Source organism: Anopheles marshallii, chromosome 3, assembly GCF_943734725.1.
Source record: "Anopheles marshallii chromosome 3, idAnoMarsDA_429_01, whole genome shotgun sequence".
Taxonomy (NCBI): Eukaryota; Metazoa; Arthropoda; class Insecta; order Diptera; family Culicidae; genus Anopheles; species Anopheles marshallii.
In genome coordinates, this window is record NC_071327.1 from 21,411,270 (window position 1) to 21,435,575 (window position 24,306).

Sequence of the window (24,306 nt, forward strand, 5' to 3'; positions counted from 1 at the left end):
GAAAGCAAACCCTGGTTAATGTATGAACGCGAGAATTAAAGAGATTTTTGCAAAACATACTCCACTAACCAAAACACCGAAAATTCCGTAACGTTTTGACAGTTCCGCACAGGCAGGTTGTCAAACTTCGGCCTGCCTTCGGGAAATGTCATTTATACCCCAGTGAAAAAACTATACCCAATAGAGTGAGATGACTTTTTGAAACAAGCATGGCATGCTAAGCTAAAAACCGTTGGAGAATGATGCTCTGAGTTTGTATTACTTTTCGTTTTGCCTATATTTATGAAAATAGGAAAGTTATACCAAACAAAAAAATCGTCTTTATTTGCATTATGATTACTTTTCCGTGCGATATTCATCTTGAAGAAAATAAAAATAAATTAAATGAAAGACGCATGTTTCGAGTGAAATGTTTATAGCATATGAGAAATTCTGGTTTTATTTCATTATGATGGATGATGCCATTCTTCGTCAAGCATATCATATTTTGTCATTGTCGTAGTTTATTTATTTAAAGATAGCGATTTAGTGATAGCAGTAGTAAATTGCTGTAGCGATAACGATACAAATACGCTCTATAAAATCTATCTGACTCAATGTGCCCTGTTGATTTCAGCTACAGCTAACTCTTCGCCTTTCCTTTTGTTCAGGAGTGTTGACGACATAAAATACAAACTCTTTCACTATTACAAGACGACAAAACTTATACCAGCGTTCGAATCCGCTGGTTTCATATTTGGTGCAAAATGACCATTTGTACATATAAAATGTTGGGCCAGTACTGATGGAAACATCGAAACATAACCAAAGATCCAACTATCTGCTTTACATGATGATACGGTTGTTTACATTTAAATTGCCCTGCCAGTTGTAAATGAATACACCAAAATCTGTTTCAATCACAGACCAAACCGGAAAACGAACCTCATTCGGACACCATACCAGCGTGCACGTTTTGCTGTTAAGCTTTTATAAAGCCGTTCGCCGTGAAGCGCCCCCCGTTTGTTTGCATATTACCGCCGTTTAGCGTGGCTTTCTCGTTTCACGAAGTCCAATAAACCAAATCTCTACGCTTTTCGAAACATTTTATCTCCTTCATTCTTGCTTTATGAATTCTTACAGACAATAAAATTATACTCTTGGCTTAAACAATACAAAACTATGAAAGATTCCTTTCTCTTCCCTCAACCCGCACACTAGCTCGTATCTGTCCGACCGCGCGGCAGGTTCGGGTATCATCGGTGGATGCAGTCGATGAAATCTTTCACAATTATCACAAATCACCAGTAGGTTGCTTTTAAACAGGACAACAAAAAAATCAAAAATCCAATCTGCACCCCTAAGCTTTTGTTCCAGATGCTTGTGCCTTGCTTCCATGTTTTTTTTTGTTTGTTGCGGGAGGAGGCCACAGCAAACATTAACGCGGCATCCCTTGTCGACTGTAGTGTAACGATAAGCTATGCTCATCTTGCAAATGTGTAGGGATCCAGCGTATATGAATGTGGGCGCGTTACCGAATCCTGAGAATTCATTGCTTACATTTCCATCCAAATTGTGTGGAATACGGCTACTAGCTTCAGGACAAATGTACTTAAACGATCGTCAAACAGACCGACCTCTATGACGCTTTGCCAGAGAAGGAGTGTTGACTTGTAGTAACGTATGGTTCGACCTGTTCACCTTATTCTCCTGTTTGTTTCCCTTTATCCTTACGCTATGGATGCTAGTTTTGTGTATGTGTGCTTTCTTTTTGAGTGACAACTCTATCGATCGTCCATTGAAAATGGTCGCCTTTTGCCTTGCTGGTGATGTGAACCGAACAAATGTTAAACTTATAGAAGAAAAACGGCGTGTCGCCGTGATCCTTACGTGGCTACCAGTGTGTGTGTGTGTGCACACGTTAAAACACATAGAACGCTAATCTTACTACCGAAGGAACGATAAACTTATAAAGTCTACATCCAACGATTTATCGAGATGCCTACTCTCTCTGGGTGCGGTTTGTTAGCGCGGTCGGTTAGTAAGGCGAGAAGCATTGGACGACCCGTCAGCGATCTTGCCGCTGACCGGCAGCACCATCGCTTCCCCCGCTTGCCATCCCCATTGGCTGCTCACAATACTCAGAGATGCCTAATATTACTCAAAAGCACGGTCCACATCCGCCCGTGGCACTGCACGTGCGCAACAAAGTTAACAAGAAAACGAAAATAGCAAAATGAAAGTAATAGTAATATCTGCTCCACATCGCCGATGCTTTGGACGATCCGCCCCGCTCCTTTGTACGGCACACTGCATTACGTTCAAATCGGTGCCCTCTGCCCGAGAACCTCTCCCTTCCGGATGTTGTGTAGGAACCCGCAGCTTCTTGCCGCCAGTACGAGGACAGAGTACGGTCCGCTTCCCCTGCATCCGGACCGCTTACAGATCCATATCGAACTGCTCCTGATGCTCGTCGTACTTTGGCGGTGAGTTGCGGGCCGGTTTCTGCTGCTTCACCACCGATAGCGTCGACAGCGGTTTCGAGTTGGGGCTTCCGCCTGATCGCAGCAGGTTCAGTGGCACATTGCTCGGTGGCGTGCGTGCCAACGGTGAATTCTTCAGGTTCATCAGAAATGCTCGCTCGTACACGATACGCGTACCTGCGGGGAAAATAAAAGAACACAGAAAGATTTTTATTAATATTTTGTGGTAAAATTATAATAATTAGAGACAAAATTGCAACAGCGATCTTTCGCAAAAGCACACATTCAGCGGAGCATTGAATTCTTAACCGTTTCCTATCATTGCTTCGCCGATCGTCTGTCACGATCGCGCGTTGTGTTGGTGTGGATATTTTACGAAGCGGTTTCACATTTCTCACCGCCAGACGAGTTTGACCTTCAGAGAACCCCCGAACGTTAACGCGTATTCGCGTATTCGGCCCCATCTCTGCCGAGTTTGCCATCCATCGACCAGCTCCCTGGTTGTGTATGTCTGCCGGCATCAGCTCCCACAGATCAGCTTCCACCGTGTTCGAGTTGAGGCGTAAATTTAAACTTCGCCTCAGTGGAATGAGGTTTAATTTTAATTATTAGCAAATTATCATCCAGCCTTTGCTGCGGCTGTATTTCTGTTATTCAAATGTACACAACTGGCCATCGCACAGCTGCACAGCCACGGCACAGTGGCAGCCGAGAATTTTCCCCACCGTTGATAAGATGGCGCACAGTCTGTTGCGGATACATATCCAGCAGTGCAAACAGAGTGCCGCGCCACGAGTGCGAAATCTGGCCAGGCAGTTTTATTTGCCTTGCTGGCCAATTCCAGAAGCTTCTGCCACACCACAGCTGCTGTTTTTTTTTGTTGTTGTTGTCACACGTACGAAAACCGTGTACCGTCTGGTGTGCAAAATACACACAATTTTTCGGGATGACATTACCTATACACGGCGGGGCTTTGGTGAACCGAAATGGCGATCACCAAAAAAAGGTTAATTTTTTTACATTTGCATATATCGCACCACCCCACAGCAACATTCGGGGTGCGTGGATCGAAATTGAGGCCAGTGTTTGACAGGGGGTTTGATATTGCCACACGCACGCAAATTTTATCTGTGCGTCCCAACACCTTTGGTAGCGGAAAGTTTGATGCTTCGATAGGGATGTCAGCGGATTACTGAGGTATCGAACCGTTTATGCCCGTTTAATATGTCGTAAATACAGTCTTTCTGTGGATGGGTTGACGTAGTCGAATAGTAAATCAACTTCCTTCAACCTCCCACTAGAAGTCCCACATACTACGACGAAGGTTAGATCAGTGGTAGCGTACTATATTTAACCATTCGCCCGTTTGTCTAGCGGAGCATCGCTCAGCTGAGAGCATTCTGGTTGGTGTGATAGTACAACCGATTTGAGGATAGTTTTGTTGCAAGCATATTTTGAAGATCAATCTGCATAAAAGAGGTGTGATAAACCTCTGTGCCTTAATCTTTAATATGAAGATATCTTGGGAAGCATTGGTGAGATTAGTGTTGGAACCATCACAGTCGTCAGGCGACGATATACTGCGTACTGCACGAATCTGAAACCAACACACACGGATATAAGCAGTTTGGATGATGTATATTTTTAACTTGCCACAGATGTACCAAGCCCCCGCCCAGTGCGTACACCAACCGCGCCACGGTGATGATCAAGGCTCCCCAAATTATGCAATGTACGCCAAAATTCCTTCCTATGTTCTTCATTTTGTTTGATTATCAACCCAGTACAAGTGTTCCACATCCACATTACATCTGACACCCGTCTGTCGTTAAGTGCGTCCGAGCGTGTGTTGGTACGGGGTCGTTTACTTAGCGTTTAGCAAAGCGTTTACGCAGCAAGAATGTATGGAGCGGCAGTCAGCGAGCGAACTGTTGTGATAAGATTGGTCGTAAGGACCTTGGAAGCAACAGGGTGGTGCTACTGATTAGAGAGAACACCGGCCATCTGTGTGCTGATTTCGGTACAATGAAACAAACGCGCTGCGTTGTGGACGATTATGCGAAACACGAGGCATTGTTTCTTCCTCTTGCCCGCAGTAGAAAATGCTTTGTAGTTGATCGGTTCATTGGCTTTTCGTGTGTGTGTGTGTGTGCGGTCGGGCACGTTGATAAGATGGCACTAAGAGCACGGGATGAGAACCGTGTGCAAAATGGCCACCACATTGGACGTCCGACCGACCGTTCACTTTCACAAACCGTGCCGTGTCCCGGCGTCTTGGAGCGCATACCTTTATGGATCCTGTTGGCCGGTGAACTAAAAGCGGATCAAGATCGTATGAAAGTAGTTTGCAAGAACTTCGAAGGACATTGGCAGGCCCCGCTGTTATCAACTTCCAGTGCAGAAAGTTGTGGCACAGCCAAAAAAAAAAAACAATTTTGGAGATTGTTTTCTATTTTGAGTACCGATCCGCCATCTTTAGTTTGGGGTGGGTATTCTTACAACAAACTCGTTCCACCGTCACCCAGTTTCAAGAACACGAATCCCCAAAACGTGTTCATTCATCTTGCCACGGATGGTTGCTGTTCCGGCTTACATATGCCGGAGTCTTTCATCCATTTCGGAAATAAATTGGACCACTTCTAGGAACGCTTCCAGATGCAGCTTCCTCCCATTGCTCATTGCGTAGCTCGTTAGTAGAGCCAGAGGGCCACGGGCAAGAGCTGCTTATCGCGGATAAACTCCACCCGAAACATTCAGGGGGCGAGTGAAAGACAAACACGCAGCGCACACATTTATTGGCAGTGAACAAAGCACCGAAGGATGCGACAACATGGTCTAAATTCTCAATCCCTCATGGACGGAATTAAATCATCTTGGAACCCCGTTGGGACACAGCAGCAACGACAAACGGTAGACGGCGGTTTGCTGCCTGCTTCAAGCGGGCGCCCTAAGCCTGGTGGGAGGAACCGGTTTCATGTTTTCTTTCCAACTAGCGCTTACTGTTTGTCGCACGATTCGCAATTATTAGCGTTGATCTACCGTCCCCCTTCGCACACAAAATGTGTCCGCGTCCCAGGTGTCTTCCTGGTGGTGGTGGTGGTGGCGGATACGGAAGGAGTGCTTTGAATCAACCACAAATCGGGGTCTTTGTCCGCCGATGTCACCAACAGCGACTGCCTGCGTGGATGGGGAGTGTATAAAAAAATTCAAATCTAACGCGAATTGTTACTGTCCCCAATGGTGGTGGGCACACGATCACCGTTGAGCAACAACAATTTGTATGATGGGACCAAAGTGCGTCAACGTAACAAAAAAAAATAAAACAGAAATACGGGAAGTGTTTGCTGCTGCTGGTGGTGGCCACAACGCTGTGTGCGACACATTACCGAAAATAGAACTACCCTGTTGCGACACACACACACACACTCTCGTCGAAGGAGGAGTGGAAAACGAAAGCACAGAGAACCTCAAGTCAAGAGAATCGCCATCACATCACCACAAAAAGGCACTTAATACTTGGTCGGTGCCAGTAGGGCCCAAGTCTAAGTTCTTCCAGATGTGTACACATGGAGCTTGAAATTTGAGAAAGGCCACTGTAAAAAACACATGTTAGGGTTTCTGTTGTTGAATCAGTTGAAGGGGCCAGTGTGAGATGTCGAGTACCTAATATTCTCCTAGCTGGAATTATACGGAAACGAAGCTTGAATATCTTGAAGTTGGGTTCGCCCTGGAAGTTCTATCATCATTCTTCCTTTCCTTCTTTCAACACCTGACAGGGCTACAATTTCCCCCCAAAGAAAAAACCAAGGAGGCTTTGGTTTCCCGCATCTCTTCTTACTGCGTAGTTACCAACTTCAGCAAATTTGCGCGCGTGCCCGTAAATTCGGAGCCCAAAACAATAATACAACCCCCCCCCAAAGAGCACCCACCAAATGTCACACGTTCTTCTCGCCCGTTCTACACAGAACACACCGCCAAGCGGGTCGTCCGATGAATGGAACGTAATAGTAAGGCAGGGAGTTTGCGCACTGGGCGATTGCGTACGTGTATTCGCGCTCGTAGCACCGTTCCTCGAAGGAAACACTGTGTCCGGAGCCTGCCCCCCGCGGGTTGCATGTTCGGAAGTACGGGTTAGCGCTTACCTCCGGGTGTGGTCGAGTACAGGGTGCCACCGGGCGTGGAGGAGTAGAGATCCGGCAGCTCGGATGCGTCATGGATGAGCACTCGCTTGGACGGGATGGCCTGGGAGATGGAGGCGCAAGCCTGACGTGCGATCGGTGATGCCGACATGGTTTCGGTGTGTTTCGGGAGTTCTCTTTCTTAGCTTCCGGTGTGACGATCAGCACCAACACTTTGCACACGGGGGTCTTGTTTGGGGGTCTCTTTGTACTTGAAGGTGATGCGAAGATACTATCTCGGTACTTGTACTTCCTTCTTGGCAGTTATTAAACAACACACACACTCACACACGCACAAACACAGTCACGCGGTAAACTTTCTCGGTGGTGTTTTGAGGTTCTGTACGCCGGCAGTGTGGAGTAGTTGCGGTTAAACGATTGCTGTGTGGCTACACGGTTGGTCGAATTTAAACACACTTCAAATCGTGAGGTTGACAAGTTTGCTTGCTGCAGTGGAGCAAATGTGTGGCGTCGTAGCGCTTGCCGTTCTTGCAAAGAAGGGTACGCACGGAACAATCTCTGAAACCGAACTATAGCCTGAACGCGGCCTGCCCGTCCCATTTAAAGCCGCACCAAAACAACACCAATACACGCAGCCACACACCCAAGCGCTGTAATCGGCGAGATCGGCGCTCTCGCACACAAACGAACCTCGCGAGTAGATTTACGCTTACCTAATCGTGCGCTCATGCCGCACGGTGGGTTCAGTGCGGTTGTACCAATGGACAAAATCTGTGTAAATGTGCTTTAATTTTGATGTAATTCAAACCGTTCAACAGGTTGCAATTTCTCATTGTCTAAAGGGCTCGATTGTGTAGTGAAACAGACAAGCAAAGTGTGCTTCTTAGGAGATCAAATCTTTTTCCATCGCGAATTCGTCACCGGCCACAATGTCCCACAGTTCGACACTGTATACACCGCTCCCTATATACTGCCGTTCTTATCCACCCAACCCTCGCACACCCTTCCCTTAACCGACCCTTTACATAGCGCAAGTTACGCAGCAGTTCGGCTCGCACTGGTGTGCGTAACGCATTACAGGTCGGTGTCGGCCGCTTCTCTTATCATGCCCATACGCAAAACGCAAGCGCTAGCGATGGTGGAGAGGGGGGAGGGCTCATTTGCTGGACTCCTCTAATGGCGAGTATCGAAACACTTCCTTCCCGCAAAAAGAACCGGAACATTTAATACACACATTTTCGTAAGGCTTTTTTGGGAATTGAATTTACCCCGAATCGGCGCGTGATCGGTTTCAGGTTCTCGCTTTTGCTTTATGTCACCACATGGCCGCGGGAAATGGGTCCATCATTCGTTCCTTCCACCAATAAGTTGCATGTGTAATGCAAGTGTTTTGGTGATCGGTATCGGCGTGGTTTTTAGCAAAAATATTTTAGCCCAGGGAACGGAAAAGAACTTCCAACACGCCACACTTATGCCGGCTGTTCCCGTTCCGGGGCGACGGTTTCGCTACGACGCAGTTTCTCAAAACAATTTCTTCTTCCCGCTTTTTTCTTTCGGTTTCCCCTCTCTCTCTCTCTGTCCCCTTTTGCAACCAATTCTTTCACCACCAACACCATGCCCCTTGCCGACCGCTACCACCAACCCCACGCTACCATCCCTTAATAGCGGCGTAAGGGTAGTGTGCGTAAGACTGGCACAGGTGAGTTTGTGGGACCGGCTTTACTGGAAGCCAGGGTGGCAGGGTGGATGATGGTGATGTTTTGGATAGGCCACGAATTTACTGTGGCCTTCAAAATAATGGCTTGCCGGTAGAAACGTGGTAGGCGACGAATTGTACTGTGGCAATGTTTGACAATTTATAAGGCACGCTTTCATCTAATCAGCGCCATTCGTCTGTAGGGGTTTTTCTTTATATTCCATTGCGGGGAATTAATATTGTTTTAAGGAATATTTTAAAATATAATATAGTTTCCCTTTTTTTGTGTTGCTGCTTACTTGCTTGTGTGCGTGTGTTTAACCATTTAAGCAACAATATAGCAACGCAGCAGTTGCAGCAGTGTGCGTGCGGTTCTGTGGCGGACGTTTAGAGATTCGCCATGTTTACTGCTCTCGTAAATGGGTTTGCCGGTGCAATCATAAAACTCTCGACATGTGTTTTCCTTTGCAGCAGAAAATGGTCGAAATTAGGTTTGAATGAAAGCAAAAAATCCCCCCCCAAAGCCCATAAAAATAGTTTTTGCCGTACTGTAGGCCGCCTCTGTATATCTTCTTCCAGATGCCTGGTCCTATTTATGATGCCGCAGCTCACTCCCTATCTTCCCCAAAAACACACCTTATCAACACGGTACTTTTTTGTTCGTAAACAGCTGTACCAGCACAATTCCAGAAGCAGGAATTTTCCACAAATGTTTCCACACCCTCGGCTCGGTTTGGGAAATCCTCGCAAGTGCGTCTTAGCAGAAAGGAGTTGGCGCATTCGATAAAGTGGAACATCTCCAAATTGCCGCACGGAGATTTGGATTCACTTTACAAAAAATTACAATTCTTTAAAAAAAAAAAATATCATCAACACGGAACGACACGGGTCGACAAACAGTCTGGCAATTGCCTCCGGGGATAAAAACCACCTGTCGCGTAGATATTTAACTCAAACATAACCTCAAAAAACAATACCGGAATAATACGTAGTACACCTACGTAGGTGAGAAATTAGGCAGCTTTTCTGATCGGGATTACATTGGGATTACTTTCATGAGCAAGTAGACCGTCGTCAAGTACTCGGAAATTGTGTAAGGAGTTCTGAAGGAAGAATTTCTGGGATCTGAGTAGCTAAGAAGCCCTATATTTGAACTTTTGAGAATGAATTGGACGAGCATGATACGTTAAGCTCCAAGAAATCCCAACACATCATGAGATCTCTTCCTCATCGGTGGATTTATGCACCGACAGCAGCAGTATACAGGAGACAGTAGACTCTCCTCAAGCACTCGGAACTTCTGACGGACTTCTGAAGGAAGAATTTCTGGGTTCTTTGTAGCTCAGCCCGTATTTGAATTTTTGAGAATGAATTGAACGAGCATAATACCTTAAGCTCCAAGAAATCCCAAAACATCATGAGATCTCTTCTTCATCGGTGGATTTATGCACCGACAGCAGCAGTATACAGGAGACAGTAGACTCTCCTCAAGTACTCGGGACTTCTGATGGACTTCTGAAGGAAGAATTTCTGGGTTCTTTGTAGCTCAGAAGGCCGTATTTCAACTTTTGAGAATGAATTGGACTAGCATGATACCTTAAGCTCCAAGAAATCCCAACACATTATGAGAACTCTTCCTCGTCGGTGGATTTATCCACCGACAGCATCAGTATACAGGAGATAGTAGATTCCCGTCAAGTACTCGGGACTTCTGATGGACTTCTGAAGGAAGAATTTCTGGGTTCTGAGTAGCTCAGAAGCCCATATTTCAACTTTTGAGAATGAATTGGACGAACACGATACCTTAAGCTCCAAGAAATCCCAAAACATCATGAGATATCTTCCTCATCGGTGGATTTATGCACCGAAAGCAGCAGTATACACAGAAGAGAAGGAAAGAAATGAAGTTTAAAGCAATATTACATGGATTATGTTGGTTGTTTTTGTTAAGATTCTCGTTTTGTTATGGTCGTTTTGAGAAGAGAAGCTGGCGTTCGTTGCTCACGGTTCTTCCCTTTCTTCCAGAAACAACACGGCATCGAGTGTGGGCCTCAAAAGTGAAGCCATTAAAGCAAGTTTTTTGTCAGCCCGAGATCTCTTTTTGCTATTGGATTGAAGCTGATGGTGGTGTTGCGTTCTTCGCAGTCTTTAACCTCGGTTGATAGAAGGCACGGCTGTGAAGAATGAAAATGAAATGGTTTTGCACCGCGTGAGTCATGCCTCACCGGCTATAGAATGAGCCAAGATCGAGTGGAAATGATCGACAAATGCGTTTGAAGAAAAGCAAAAAGGTCCGAGAAGAAGAGTGTGGATCGCAACTCAATAGCAAAGAATGTAAACTGAGGCAGTCTACTTGCTAATGCGTCGATGTGTGGTGGGTGGTGTGCTATGGTCGATCACGCATATCATGTTAGAGGCGCAATTTGTTGTTTAGAGCACGATAAACCGGCACCTACCGCAACAACAACACCAGCTGCCGATCGGATGTTTCGCATATTTTCCTGCAACAGGGAACGACGCATTATGTGTCCGGTCGGATGTTGGGGCGCGATCGTGACGACAAACCTTGTGGATAGGCAAGGGTGATCGCTTACACAAGAAAGGGAAATGACATTAGGAATAATTAGAAAGATAATAGTCGTAGTGACGAAGGAAAACAAACAACAGAACCTCTTACGATCAATCAATTTGTCTGCCGGGTGTGTTGTTAAATCCGATACTACCCCCCATGGGTTGTTGTTGGTTCAGTTCAAGTACGACAACAACTCTCGACAAACCTCAAAATTCAGCATATATGAGGAGATAATTCTATGCAAAAAGGCCAACCTCACGTCACGCTTGTCGTGTCGATATACTGGTTTCATATCGCGCGGGACTCGCCCGACAGCAGGAAAAAACAATTGCGCTTTATTTAGCGCAACACACATATTGGCGAGACGTGGACGATAGAAATGTTTTGCAAAAAAAAGGAAATGTGAGGCCAAAACAGACAGTTCAGTTTTCACCCCGTCAGCCAGCCAGCTGGCAGTGGCAAGATTCCAGATTTCGATTCCGGTTGGCTGACGCACACAAACCGTTCGGCCTTCTGCCGCGGTGCAACAGCAGATCAAGACTGGGCTGGGTGGAAAGGAAAACTTGCCGCTGATTGTGTCCAACTTCCAGGCGGACCTCCAGAAGAAGCGCCTGGTGTATTATCAGCACTGCAACTACAGACAGCGGCGTTTCGCTCCGATGATAGGTTGCGGTTCTTCATGTGCGTCAGTAATTGGCGCCCCTCGCGTTCATCGGTACCGTCGGTGGGTAGGTAGGGCAGCGCCCTAATCTTTCACCCTTAATAGTATACCGCCCCAAACCGGTTCACTAAAATCGCGTGTGTCTACGCCATCGAAACGTAGGTGTGATTGTTCTTGCATGTCTTGGACAACAACAACGGGGCCACTCTTGTTAACAAAATATACCGAGAGATGTCTTATCGTCCATGATATCAGGACGTGTGAGTGAGTGTACGGTTTGTGGTAGCAGTTTGATAACTTCGTACCAGACCCACCGTTCCCGACTTTGTCCCATTTCATCGCATTTTTGGGGGGAGGGACCGGAACAAAGAGCACTCCGAAGAGAGTAGACTATCTTGGCAATAGGTGGCTGCACAATGGTAATAAAATGTTATTTTTACTATCGAAAAGATTGCCTGGAATCAATGACGATCATCGATAGCCTTTCGCCCCCCCTCCCGTTCCGACCTGCAGAAAAGTCATTAGGGAAGATTGCGAACTTTGCAAGGTCATCACCATCGCTGTGCTGATTGATTCATCCAGGGTGCCCTTATTGAGAGGGATTTGGCGAAGATTATCAGTGTCGTGGTCGGGGTGGTCGCGAGCGTTACTGTCAATTCTGGCCAATGATTGGTGTCCCGTGTATAGAGGGCACTTTAATCCGCCCAAACTCGCTACAATAAAAAGAACCGATCGTAATCCGTGGTGAATTGTGCCAAAAACCGTGCCACCATATATCATCGACAAACGGTCACTGTAATCGATCCAGATTAGTCCGCTTCGTTTCGTTGTAGCTCAAAGCTTTGAATGGTTGTTGAGGTCATTCACAAGAAAAAGTCTTCCAAGGTTTTTCGTTAAAAATAGTTTGCGATTATTCCACAATTCAAAGCGAATAATTAAGAAAAACGAAGCAAAGTTAGTTGAAACTGGATCTGTTATCGCTGTTTTATGAGTTCCCTTTAGAGTGGACACTATCAGCATGATTAGAGTTGGATTAGTGTAAAGGGTACAATAAGACTATTATTGCACGTTTTACAACCACCGGTACGGCTTTGATACTATCGAGTAATGAAATCGTTAGTGTAAACAACTTGACAGGTCGTTTTGTTTTATTTTCGGCGCGGTGCGTCACCGATGTACTTAAACCACACCAAACACATCCCGGTGAGGATGTTGTAATGTTGGGCATGATCATCCTTCGATCATACCGCCCGGATGCCCGACAAGTGCGCAAACGATCTGGCGATGTGTTGCGTTGTGTTGATCTTCTTTGTATTCGTGCGCTCGAAGCTGTGTGACAACCGTGTACATTTCGGTGTGTCTTGAGGATACACACGCTGAGGTAAGCAATTAAAAAGGGCAATCCATTCGATTGCGTCAGCTGAAAACATTTGGCAGACAACGGCACTGCTTCTCAATCTGATGGTGGTGGTAGTAATAGCAGTAGTAGTCACACATAGTAAATACCTATCTTCAACAGTGAACAAAATGGAAGTGGGAGAGCGAGCAAAAAGGCGCACGCGATTATCTGCGTGATTGAAGGAAAGCAAAACATTGAGTTGACAGCAAACGGTAGTGCGTTGTTTTCGGGGTTTGCGACTGATTAGTAGTGGATGTGTTATCGAAAACCATATTCGTCACCGTCAGCAAATGCGAAGGAAGGTAAACTTTTGTGTAAAAATAAACACTTGGAGTACCTTATAAAAGCAAGCAAACGACCAAAGCTTATCGATCGTTGTATCGATGTTGTTGAACGTTTTTGGATTGTCGTTGTGCTGCTGTTTCTAGTGATCGAGTGGAAACATGCCTGTAGATCTAATTAGTAGATCCGCTACCGAATGAGCCGGTCAACAACGTGTACTACTGGACGTTTTGACGATGATGAATGATAACGATTGTCCGGGTATTGGATGCAATGCTCACTACTTCCTCAATACCCAGCTAAAGCAAACGTTAGAACTTTAATTACATAATTGTTTAATTTATCAACATATTAAGACGCAACAGACCCGGGGAGTGTCGTTCGGGTATAATATTACCTGATAGCGAAACGAAACGAAAACAAAAATGATACACAACACGCCTTTCCCAATGCCATGTTTATCTTTACGCAGCAAAGATCCCTTGCGCGTGGAATGCTCCAAGCGAAAAACCGGTTTCATCATTCCCTGGCCTCAACCACGCACACGCCCCATTACGGTGCGGTGTTCGCCGGTTTTTAAGGGCTCCCATTATAGCCCGGCTTTATTTCGGCAACTGCGTCGTGCCATCGCAAAGCGAAGGTCAACGATGAAGGGCATGGCTCTTTTTTTAAAGCTGGTCTTGCCGTGGGACGAGCCTCCAGAACGCGAACACACACTCTCTCTCTCGCTTTCGCTGCACTGCAATGCTCCCCCGCGTTGTGCGCCCCATCGAATGATGATCGGTGAGCATAAACAAACGCGTCTCCAAGCGCATTATTATGTAGCAAGCGAGACAAACCAACCGAACAGAACAGTCCGCGAATTGTGCTGAACGTTTAAGAATTGCTTGGAACCGCTTGGAATATTTATACTTTGGCACGTCACTGACGGAAAAGCGAAACACATTTCGAATCGAACGTGGTGACGCAACGGTGTAGTTTTCGTGGGACATTTCCTGGTAATATTTCATCCGATGCGGACGCTGGTGCATTGAACTTGAGCGAACGCAAATAACGTCCTCCGAACGAGGTTTGATTTTGCGCTCAGTTTTTTTTACTAGAAACATTCCACTACTCTATCGGTCCTTTTTGTTGGAGGAATAATGTATCGTCCAACTAAAGATCGCTACAGAGCAGAGGAATGTTGCTAGCGCGAAGAAATGATTCAAAGCGCAAGATGGAGTAGCGACGAAAAGAAACCATCGCACAATAATATTTTATTTACGCCAATGTCCTTTCGCACGTCGTAGTAATGTGCTTGGTTTTAATTTTATCCACGCTATTTTCAGCAAACGAAATGTGTGGAGGCATGCGGAATGGGACACGCTATTTCTGCCGGTGCTTTCAATTATATCCGCATCATAAACCGTGTTCGCTCCGGTACTGTTTGTGGTTGCTGCACGAGCGAAATTGTTTATGTTGCTGCTACAATACAGCGCGCAAGTAACGAACGAAGAGTTCTAAACAAGCACCACAAATGCATGCACTAACGGGGCGCTCTGCTTGATACGGTTCTTTGTTGTGTGGTAGTAAAGAAAAAAGGGAGTACAACAAGGAGAATCGTTGTTAACAAAAAAAAACAGCCAGTGGGTGACTCACGTTTGATAAGAATAATCTATCTTTTTGACTGGAGTCAGGTAAACAGAAACATACGACCCGTACCGGTTCTGCTATTGGACAGAGTTCCTTCTTCATCACCTCGGTGGTGGAAAATTACCGAGTGTATCAAGCTTAGTAATTCCGGGGGCGTTTTATCTGGTGTTGCATCATTAACTAAACAGTTCGATCAAACCATCGAGCTCTTTACAGCAGGCAATCCACGTCGGTGTGGCTGAGAACTTTTGTGTGATAGTAAGGATAATTATTGAAAACACAAGGCAACACCTTTGTGTGCATAAACGATCGAAGGGAGGGGGGGCCTGGGTGAAGTATTTTTTCAACGGGGAAATGTCTGATACTTAATCATCAAGAATGCCGCTTTGTTGCAGGAGTCGGATGTGGTGCAAGTACAGCGATGAATTACTCATTGCTTTGACAGCTGTTGGGACACGTTATGTGTAACAAAGTGGATTAGTTCATGCGCTTAGTGACTCAGATGCACTCAGATTCGGGACAACATCCCCACCTAGTGGGGGCACTCATAATAGAAGACATTTAGGATATTTTTGCTATCGAATCATCCCGTCCGAAAGCAGTTTAGTAGCATTCTTCTAAGTACTACATGACTAATCTTAAGCTCTCTTTACTAAAGCGAAAGCTTGTTGGAAATTCCCATCTTCCGATCGTTTGTTGATACAAGTGTGCAATTCTATCTAACTCCGCGCGATGAATGAAGCGCTAGGAAAGCGAACGTTCGCGATCCGATTCCGATCTATGCAAAGCAGTGAATCCGGAATGTGACCGGGCCGTACTTTAGATACCACGTAACGGTGTATTGACATGTGTCCGTCCGACACGTCTGCGACGTATCTCATTCCCATGCAGCTGGAATAAGCAATCCCCGGCCGATAACGCGTCCGCCTGTGTTTACCCGTGTCAAACACCTTCCGGCCACTCCGAGACAGGGTGTTGCCACAGGGTGGCAACGCCGTTTGGCGATTAGGGAAGAGAAGGTGATTTCACCTTGAAATTGTTTCCGTCGCCGATTATCTCCCGTCGCAGATCATTTGCAAATTGTATTCGGTCGCACTTCGTCTTTTCTCTCAAGGACAACTCCGGCGCTGGTGACAGTTGGCAGCGGTGGAATTGAATTAAGTACAGCGCACACACAGCAACGTGTTCTTGTTAGATACCGAATTTAGTAAACAGCTCCGAATGTGTTTTTGTGGTTTGGAAACGATATTGCATCAGCCAAGTAGATGAGAGCAGAAATGTTTCGTCCCGTAAGGTGTACGTGCTGACACGATCGTATTACTAAACCACGCGTCTCATCTGTCAACGAACTTCCACGCGCGGGGTCGGAAACGTCAACGCCGGATACCTGGCGTTCGAATGGAACTTCATCCCAAAAACCCACGTGCTATGGGATTGGTATTATTCCAGAAACATGCCTACTACGATGGAATCATTTTATCAATCATCACGGCGCACTTTGGATACTACGGACTCGTTATCGTTAGCTTCCACCACTCCCGTGCTGACACAATAATCCTAAGTAATGGAATTTTTTCCTCAAAAATACATTCTCCTCCACCACGTTCGGTGTAGATTGGGAGACGCTCCACTGCGAGGTCATTCTCGCGTGTCTTCTGTGCCGAATGCCACGTTCGCCAACGTTACTAAATTGATCGTATGGAAGGAGGGGATATGTGATACTCGCGGACCCAACCTCGAACGGGGAGAAGATAGCAACGGAAAAAAAATATGTTGACCATCGCCTACTGAGGCAACGACGTTCGTAGACGAGCGGATGAAATTAGGTCAAATTTCGGCTCTAGACATGGCATGTGTGAAGGGTTCGCTAATGATGATACTAATGTTGGGACTTTCGCCTTCTTTTTCGTCTAAACACAAAGATTCTTGCTGGTTGTTGGGGATGGGGCCAGGTATTACGCGGTGCAGTGGTTACAGTTAGAAATTATTATTAGCCCTTACTTAACGTGTCACGTTCGGTATGCGATTGAAAGGTGTCAAATAGGTAAAGAGCATCAAATTAGCTGCAAAACCAACCCCTGCATCGTGCGTCTCAGTAACTGCGAGCTGAGGTGTGGCCATTGGACGTTGGACTACGGCTTTGGCTAAAGGCAGCACTGTCCGTTCCGCCCGAAATGGGTTCTATTTTTGTGGGGAGTTTGTGTGTGTGTGTGTGTTGAGATAAAAGAAACAAATATCACGAATGTGTGAGCTACGCGCCATTATGCGTTCCTCGACCACTGAACCCCCTGGTAAAATCGTTTGCCGGCCGTATCAAACTGACTGCGGGCAATGTTTATGTGTGAGGCATTTCTTCTCGTGGCCATTTTCTTCGCTTCCGTCCATGCCTACGATAACAAGAGTGTCTGATGCAATAGCAGACCACTCTTTGCCGATGTGTTCTTATCGGCATCCTATCGCCATTTGTCAACCGCTGCATATGGCCTGTCCACGAAGGGGGCAAGATTTGAGCTAGAAGCGGCAAACGAAATCCGATTTATCGCATTGTTGATCCGCTGTTGTTTACCTACAATCTGTAGTGTTTTCAAACGTGGCTTTTGCCGTGGTACGTCCGCTTGCGCCTGGTGGTATGTTTTTGAAAGCTGCTCGTAAATGCGTTTCGTGTATTTTCGTTTATGAACCTTAGGAAAAAAAACACACTAACGAACAAAACAAAACACGTTCAGCTCCATTTGGTTGCATTTGTTTTCGATTTGGTGAATAAACCAAAAAAAAAAACAAATGGCAAGGTCAGTTACGACGGATTTCATATCAGCGGGAGAAGGTTCTGTTTGTTGTCAACTTATCGCCCCCAGGAAGGTAACGACATCGAACTGTTTTGTCTTGTTTCCCGAGACTGGATGGAACTGGATAGTGACTCAATGTGCTGCCGGGGGAGCAGGGTAACGGTTATACTGGTTTCGGTTGGTTCAGGCCATCCAGTCTGAAATAAACAAGCTGATTACAGGATATTGGCGACCGGATCACCTTAAATGGACTCGAACACTGCACCACGTGCACTCATCAGTATTTCTTCTTTTCAAATCAACCCCCTCCAATGCATTAACTCCACTCGAAAGCAATTTGTTGCATTAAATTCACATTTCCGCAATTCGATGTGTACGCACATCAATCGTCAACTCTGCCGGCTCGTCAACTACCGAAGATGCTCCATTCTTTGTCTCCAATTGGCACAACAAAGGTGCAATACTTTAATCGCTTCAGGACGCCGGTTTCACCGTGCGCATCGTATTCGTGACAGTCAAAAGAGGCTTCAGGCCTCCCACCCGCCGTATGCCGGTCACGAACTCTTTTAAAGGGGGGCCTGGTGCGATATCGTGGGTGCGCAAGAATTAACTCTTTCTTAACCGGTCTGCACACCCCTGCCGTGGTTATTGCTTTGTTTGAAAGTGTCAGCTGCGATGTAAGTTGGCTCCAGGAAGTTGGCAGCGGCAGAGTCTGGATATTAAAACTGCTGGATAAGCGAGGAGCTCGTTGGATCCGTGGAATAAATTTGAATAATTACGCTCGATTTAGACACTTGAAGAACTGTCACTTTACTGTGGATAGTTGGATAGAGATTGAGTACATCTTGCAGTGTTCAATGGTGAAGTCAATGGCACTGCTCGTTGGAAGATAGATCAAGTTGCTGCGATCTAAAAATCTGAAACTCCTATTCTAGAACGCCTATCCTTCGTTCAGGCCATTCCAGAACGATTCTGTATACGAGCGTCCAGGAATTCCAAGCTTCTCTTGTGCGGGTGTTACGTATGAAGGTGGCAGAGAAGGTGAGACAGTGCTCTAGCATGTGACACTCCATAGGCGAGCCACCGACTCAATAGTATCAAGTGCTTCTCGAGCACTAATCAGTTTGCAAACGTTTGCCTACAGTCTGTGCCTGCCATTAGCTGGGCGATCGTTTAATCTGATCGACGGCTTACATTGTGGGAAGTAAGTTTTTTCAGTTCGAGCTGGTTTTAGTGGCAGCTCCTCTATCTTAATTGCCCCCCCCCCCCCCGCACAGCTGCTCTAGACCGTGCCGGCTGCCGGTGGACCTCCCCAAACTCTCCCCGTTCCTGCTGCTGGCTCTTGTTGGCAACTTATTTCTATCCCGGTGGGGCTGTGTGTGAGAGTATGTGCACAGTAGGAAGCAATAAATATTTTGCTTCCAACCGTTCGGATTCTAATATTTGTGGTTGTTATTGTTCAAACAAACGTTCCGTACGCCGCATGCGGATGGGGAACCATATTCAGAAATTGTTGTAAAGTAAACAGCTTTCACATTAAATCGTGTGAACAGATTAAACCACCCTTGCTCATAGAAGCAACAGTTGCCAGGGTTAGTTCATCCGGAACGTCACATGCAATGTAGACGGGTGACTGATGGGTATGGAGTTTGAACTGCAGCTAAAGGAAGGAAACCCAGCAAGGGGAGTCTGACATCAAACAATGGTTCGTCTTGTGCTCTACGCTGTGATCAGTTCTACTGAGGCAACTCAGAATGCGAGTCTGCAAAGAATTTTGTTCAAGCACGAAAACAAAACACATTCACAGTAGACGATGCTTCAACATTGTTTCAAAACCTTCCACTGCAATGGATCCTTCCGAAATCACGTGCCTACGGCGTTGCATCAAGTGCAACTCTACCGAGTCTATCGCACAAGCACATACTCCGCAATCCACGCTCCACCAGCATCCCCTTCGGGCATGTGTGAATTTACGACGCAAAAATCCGTCATGCTGCAGTCAAAATACCACCACATGTCGCAGCTTGGTGAGAAGAAAGTTGAGCGGACGAGAATAAGTGGCCAACAGTATGATGAAATTCTGGCTTAGCATTGGCGGTGCAATGCTTTATCAAGCCGTGGCGCAGATGTTCTGGACCGGGTTAGAGAATCCGCATGCGGTTGGAGCTGCTTGGCGAAATCATCACGCTAATGCTCGTTTGCCACTTTTTGCGCCGATCACCGACTATCAGTTCCGCTATGCGCGCCGAATCGAAGGTCATTGCGATCGGATGAGTGAGGTACGATTTTGCACGTCCCTTGGTGTTTTTTGGCTTGTAAACAATCCAACCGCTCTGTTGTCGGCGAGGAAACAGAAAAAGATGACCTGAAAATGGTACTTGAAACGTAATTTCGACAATCTGGATCACGAGCCGGAATTTATGCCGGGTGATCTAGCCGGGTGAAGCGGGATTCCAAAGTACGCCCAGACGATCGGTTCGGATCATGACAGGTCGACAGGGACACGCTTGTAAACAACAACACTTCTTTGCGGTGATTCCAGTTGGGCAAGAGGTATTGTAATGTTGTGGTTTAACAATTGAGGAAGTGATGTTCTATATCAGGGGTCTCCAAACTACGGCCCGCGGGCCGTATGCGGCCCTCGATAGCCTCCAATGCGGCCCGCGACGCTATCGCTGTTGTAACCATTTCAAGAAATTGCCCTAAAAAATTTTTTTTATATTTTTTACTTGTTCAAATATTAATTACTGTAATAGTCTGTTACATTAAATACTAGAAAGTGTGAAAAAATAAATCATCTCAAGATACAGGGTTTTGCAACAGATAGAATATGATGAGCCCAACTTAATGAATCGCGTAAGCTTATAAGATAAACGGAGAGATTGATAGTGAAACACAACACATTATACTGAATCACAAACGCTGGATATGGATTTACGGGCACAATTTCTTCTTCTTCTTCTTTCTGCGTAGGGGAAAATTTACAATTTTAGTGTTTCGAGGGCACAATTTAGTGAATGTCAAATCCGGCCGGGCTGTTTACGTACTTGCCGGATTCAAGAGTTGAAATATAAATTTTAAACGAAGGAATTTTGCACATCCTTCGTTTGGAAATTATGTTTAATGAAGATTAATATTAGTGATTAATTTCCAATTCCATTTTGTAGTTCAACAATTGAATCCGCTTGTACGTAAGGTTGGCCGATTGGCATTCACTAAATTACGCACGCGACTCCATATCCAGTTTTAGCAATTAGTAAAGTTTGTTGTTTTTAATATCTATTTTCGTGTCTATCTTATTTGATTGTGCGAAACGGTAAGTTGGATTCGCCATATCCGATCTAATGTAATACCCTGTAATGTGTAAGTGGACTCCACGCTATCATAGTTACAACCAATGCGGCCCGCGAGCTGAAAAGTTTGGAGACCCCTGTTCTATATTGTTCTATACAAACACATAATTCATAATCTTCACGTGATTCATGATTCTTTCTTGGACAGTCCTTATAAGATGTTTGTATATTTTGGGGATTTTTTTACGAGATGATTGTATCTAACATGCCACTCATTGGAAACAAATGTTGATCTATTTGAAGATCTCCATGTTCCAAGGTGTTGGATGTAGTGATGTACGCTCCGGAGCGCACCAACGGCTCCGACTTCAGCCCGGAGCCGGTTCCGAACCAACTGCCCAAAAGCCTGTGGCAAACAAAAAGGGCTCCCCAATTTCCTCCGGTCAGCATTTTGGAAAATAATAACCATCACCTCCCTCCTCCACCTCAACATCCTTCGTAAACCCCTCCTTCCTCACCCTCCCGTTCACCATCACCTTCGTGGGTTCGGAGCCGTAGATCCGGAGTCGATTGGAGCAGGCTCCGGATCCGGATCCGTTTTTCCCATCACTAGTTGGATGCACTAACTTCAATTTACTTTATATGGGTGCACAGCTCTAGCGTATAGGACAGGTCAACTCCAAGGTTTGTGACTGATGTGTCGGATTCCACGATGTGGATCATCTTCTATAGTCCTGCTTGATATATGAGGCTGCAAGACCTTACTAGTTGGACGCAGTATATGAAGATCCCCTGATACTCCAAACTGTAGAGGGTTAAAATGTAGCCTGAATGTAGGGTGATATTTAAAAATTTCTGGGCTATTGGTTTGGCTGTAAGACTCCGTCTTCCTGATGTTCGTCTTTGTGCTGTATGTTGTATCTCACTTCTATGAGTCTTTTTTATCGGTAACAACAACCTCAAGTGGTTGTTACCTATTTACCTGTAGCTGGATAGTCAGTCCTGCGTACGGGGCATTGGTCCTGCTGGGATTTTGGTCTAGTCCGTTCGTGTGAAGACCGACGCCGGCTACCCGCTCCCTATTAGTGCCACAGTACAACAGCTTTTAATCCACTTCAGTGTTAAAGACCATATCAGCTCGAAGGAACCTTCGTTCGTTGGAACACAAGCAATCGTGAGTAAACAGTAGTACGCACCATTTGCACTAGGCACGCTGATAAGCGGAAGACGCGGCACCCCAGGTTCTTATCTTATCTAAAATGTCAACGATCACTAACCATCGGTAATTGGTGCTGATGTTTATAGCGGTTGTTGTTATAGTGGGGCTTGTCACTATTATGTAACAGAACTCCCAAACCCTTCGCTGTGAGCAAAGGATAAAAGGTTGTTTACAGCTTTTGGGGAAGCGAACAACACCAATAAACCACTTCTTTAATCTAACTCCTAAGTAAATTGTCTATTTAAATTGTGTTTGTTAGATTCCTTGCCAAGAAAGGTAAGTTATCGCTCATAAATGTCAACACTTTCTCACCAACCGTAGCCTGCACGGGTTGAAAACCACACGCCCGAAAACAAAACAACATTGCCGAAAATCGTATCGTTAACCTTGGGGTTGGATAAAATTGAATACCAAATTCACTTCCCCCCCCCCCCCCCCCCCCCCTGCCGGTTTCTTTACCGATCCCTCGGATCGACAGTACACCAAGGATGAATGAATTTAAAGTGACTTTTGGGGGAAACTATTCGAAACCCTCTGAAGCCTTGCATCGCTGCACTTGGGCTGTTTTGTTGTTGAACATTCGGTGCCCGAGAATGCATCGAAAGTGTTCGCAATCCAGAACGGTCTCGGGTGGGTTTCCTTGACCCATATTGGATGGTGGTCAAAGCATTCCAACCGGATGGTTACCGCTTACCCGCGTGTGTTGCCCGTTCGAATCGAGAACCAATTGACGGTCGGTTCATTGAATAATGCTCACCCGTAAGGGGAGGTTATTTTTAGTTGTTTAGTTGTTTTGATCTTATAAAATAAGACCACCTGAGGTGTGGAGCTATCTTTGGCAGGGAGTGTAGTAATGCATCCAAGTGCACAATGAATGTGACACAACGATCACGGCCCTGCCAGACTACCTGTCCTCACTGACAGCTCTGCAGTGTTTTGAGGAAAGCAAAGGCTCCTTTGACTAATTGCCTCCACAACGAAGTAATCGAGCGGTGACGGGCGTGACGATGCTTCCATTCCTAATCGGATGATATAATTATCGGTTTGAGCTGTGTTGTTTACCAGCACTACCGCCTAGTGCGCAGTGGAACACATTGTTAAGCGCCAGCATCACACGTCACCCCGAGAGCGATGCAGCAGTTAGTAGCACCGTTGGGCCAGTGAGCAAGTGTCTAACCGGGCGCTGTTTGGCTTTTTACACCCTTTCCGTTGTTTATCGCCTTCTAAACCTGCGCTACGCGTGTGTGTGTGTGTTGGTGTTCGTTGGGGTTGTGTGTGGTGGAAGTGAAATGAAGCGAGTGAGCGTCTCCACACTTGTTGTTTACGTCAAAAGCCGTCCGGAGTGACTCGACCGGCGGGGGCACGGCACTTATACGTGCCTGAACTTAGCATATGGGCACGACTTGTTTCAGGTTGACCGTGCTGGACAGGAAATGAATTAGCTGCCCGGTGGCAGAGGTGGTGACGGGAGGCTTTTTCCATCCCCCGGACGACAATATAAGACGCTGCTAGAATTAATACTAAACAGCAACGATCGGCGAACGATGGAGAGTGTTCGGAGTGTTTGATCGTCTAAACACTCGCTCGGAAAGCGTAAAGTTAATGAGTCATTTTAACCGTGCCCCGAGTCGTAGAAGATGAAGATTCGATGCGTACCGGGTACAATCTCGATATTTGTAGTCCCGGGTGTTTGCAGCACTTGAAAGGAATCGTTTGTTCATTGGGTAAAGGCTGGAAGCAAGAAGTACGCCGATACATCACGACACGTGAGCGGTCCGGGTGATTTTAAAAACAAACTTCTTGTCATCCGATCGCAAACGGATAGTTTTCATCCAGCGTCTAGCTGACGCTGGTGCTGGAGGATTGGGGATAGCATAGACCCGTTTGCGGCATATTTATATATTGTCCGGCGTGCCCAGCAGAGAGTGTGTGATCATATTTCACTGTCACTTACAAAGTGTGCTCTACTGCACCAATGCTGGGTGTGTGCGGAGTCAATCAATGATAATGGCACCGCGTCGACTTGCGGAGCTTTATTTATTTGCAATTAAAACCCAATTAGCGCAAGAGAATACGTGACAGTTTGCACAATTGTAAAGAGATCGCTTAGAAATGTTAAAACAAAAACAATGTATCACCCAGGGGAATAGGCTGTAGATTGAGAA

General features: G+C 46.0%; 1 protein-coding gene across 1 annotated transcript; it reads right to left on the reverse strand.

Annotated features, from left to right (window-relative positions):
• Window positions 1-2,418: 2,418 nt before the first annotated feature.
• On the reverse strand, window positions 2,419-6,752 carry LOC128711619 (eukaryotic translation initiation factor 4E-binding protein). The gene is made up of 2 exons (XM_053806500.1): window positions 6,605-6,752; window positions 2,419-2,639 (listed from the first exon to the last, which is right to left on the reverse strand). The coding sequence occupies exons 1-2, from the start codon at window positions 6,750-6,752 to the stop codon at window positions 2,419-2,421; spliced, it is 369 nt and encodes a 122-aa protein (XP_053662475.1).
• Between the last annotated feature and the right edge of the window lie 17,554 nt (window positions 6,753-24,306).

Excerpts from the sequence above, each read along its gene's own strand:
- LOC128711619 (XM_053806500.1), bottom strand. The coding sequence starts at position 6,752 with ATGTCGGCATCACCGATCGCACGTCAGGCTTGCGCCTCCATCTCCCAG. Across the intron at positions 2,640-6,604 it reads GTACTCGACCACACCCGGAG|GTACGCGTATCGTGTACGAG; the intron begins GTAAGCGCTAAC and ends TTTTCCCCGCAG.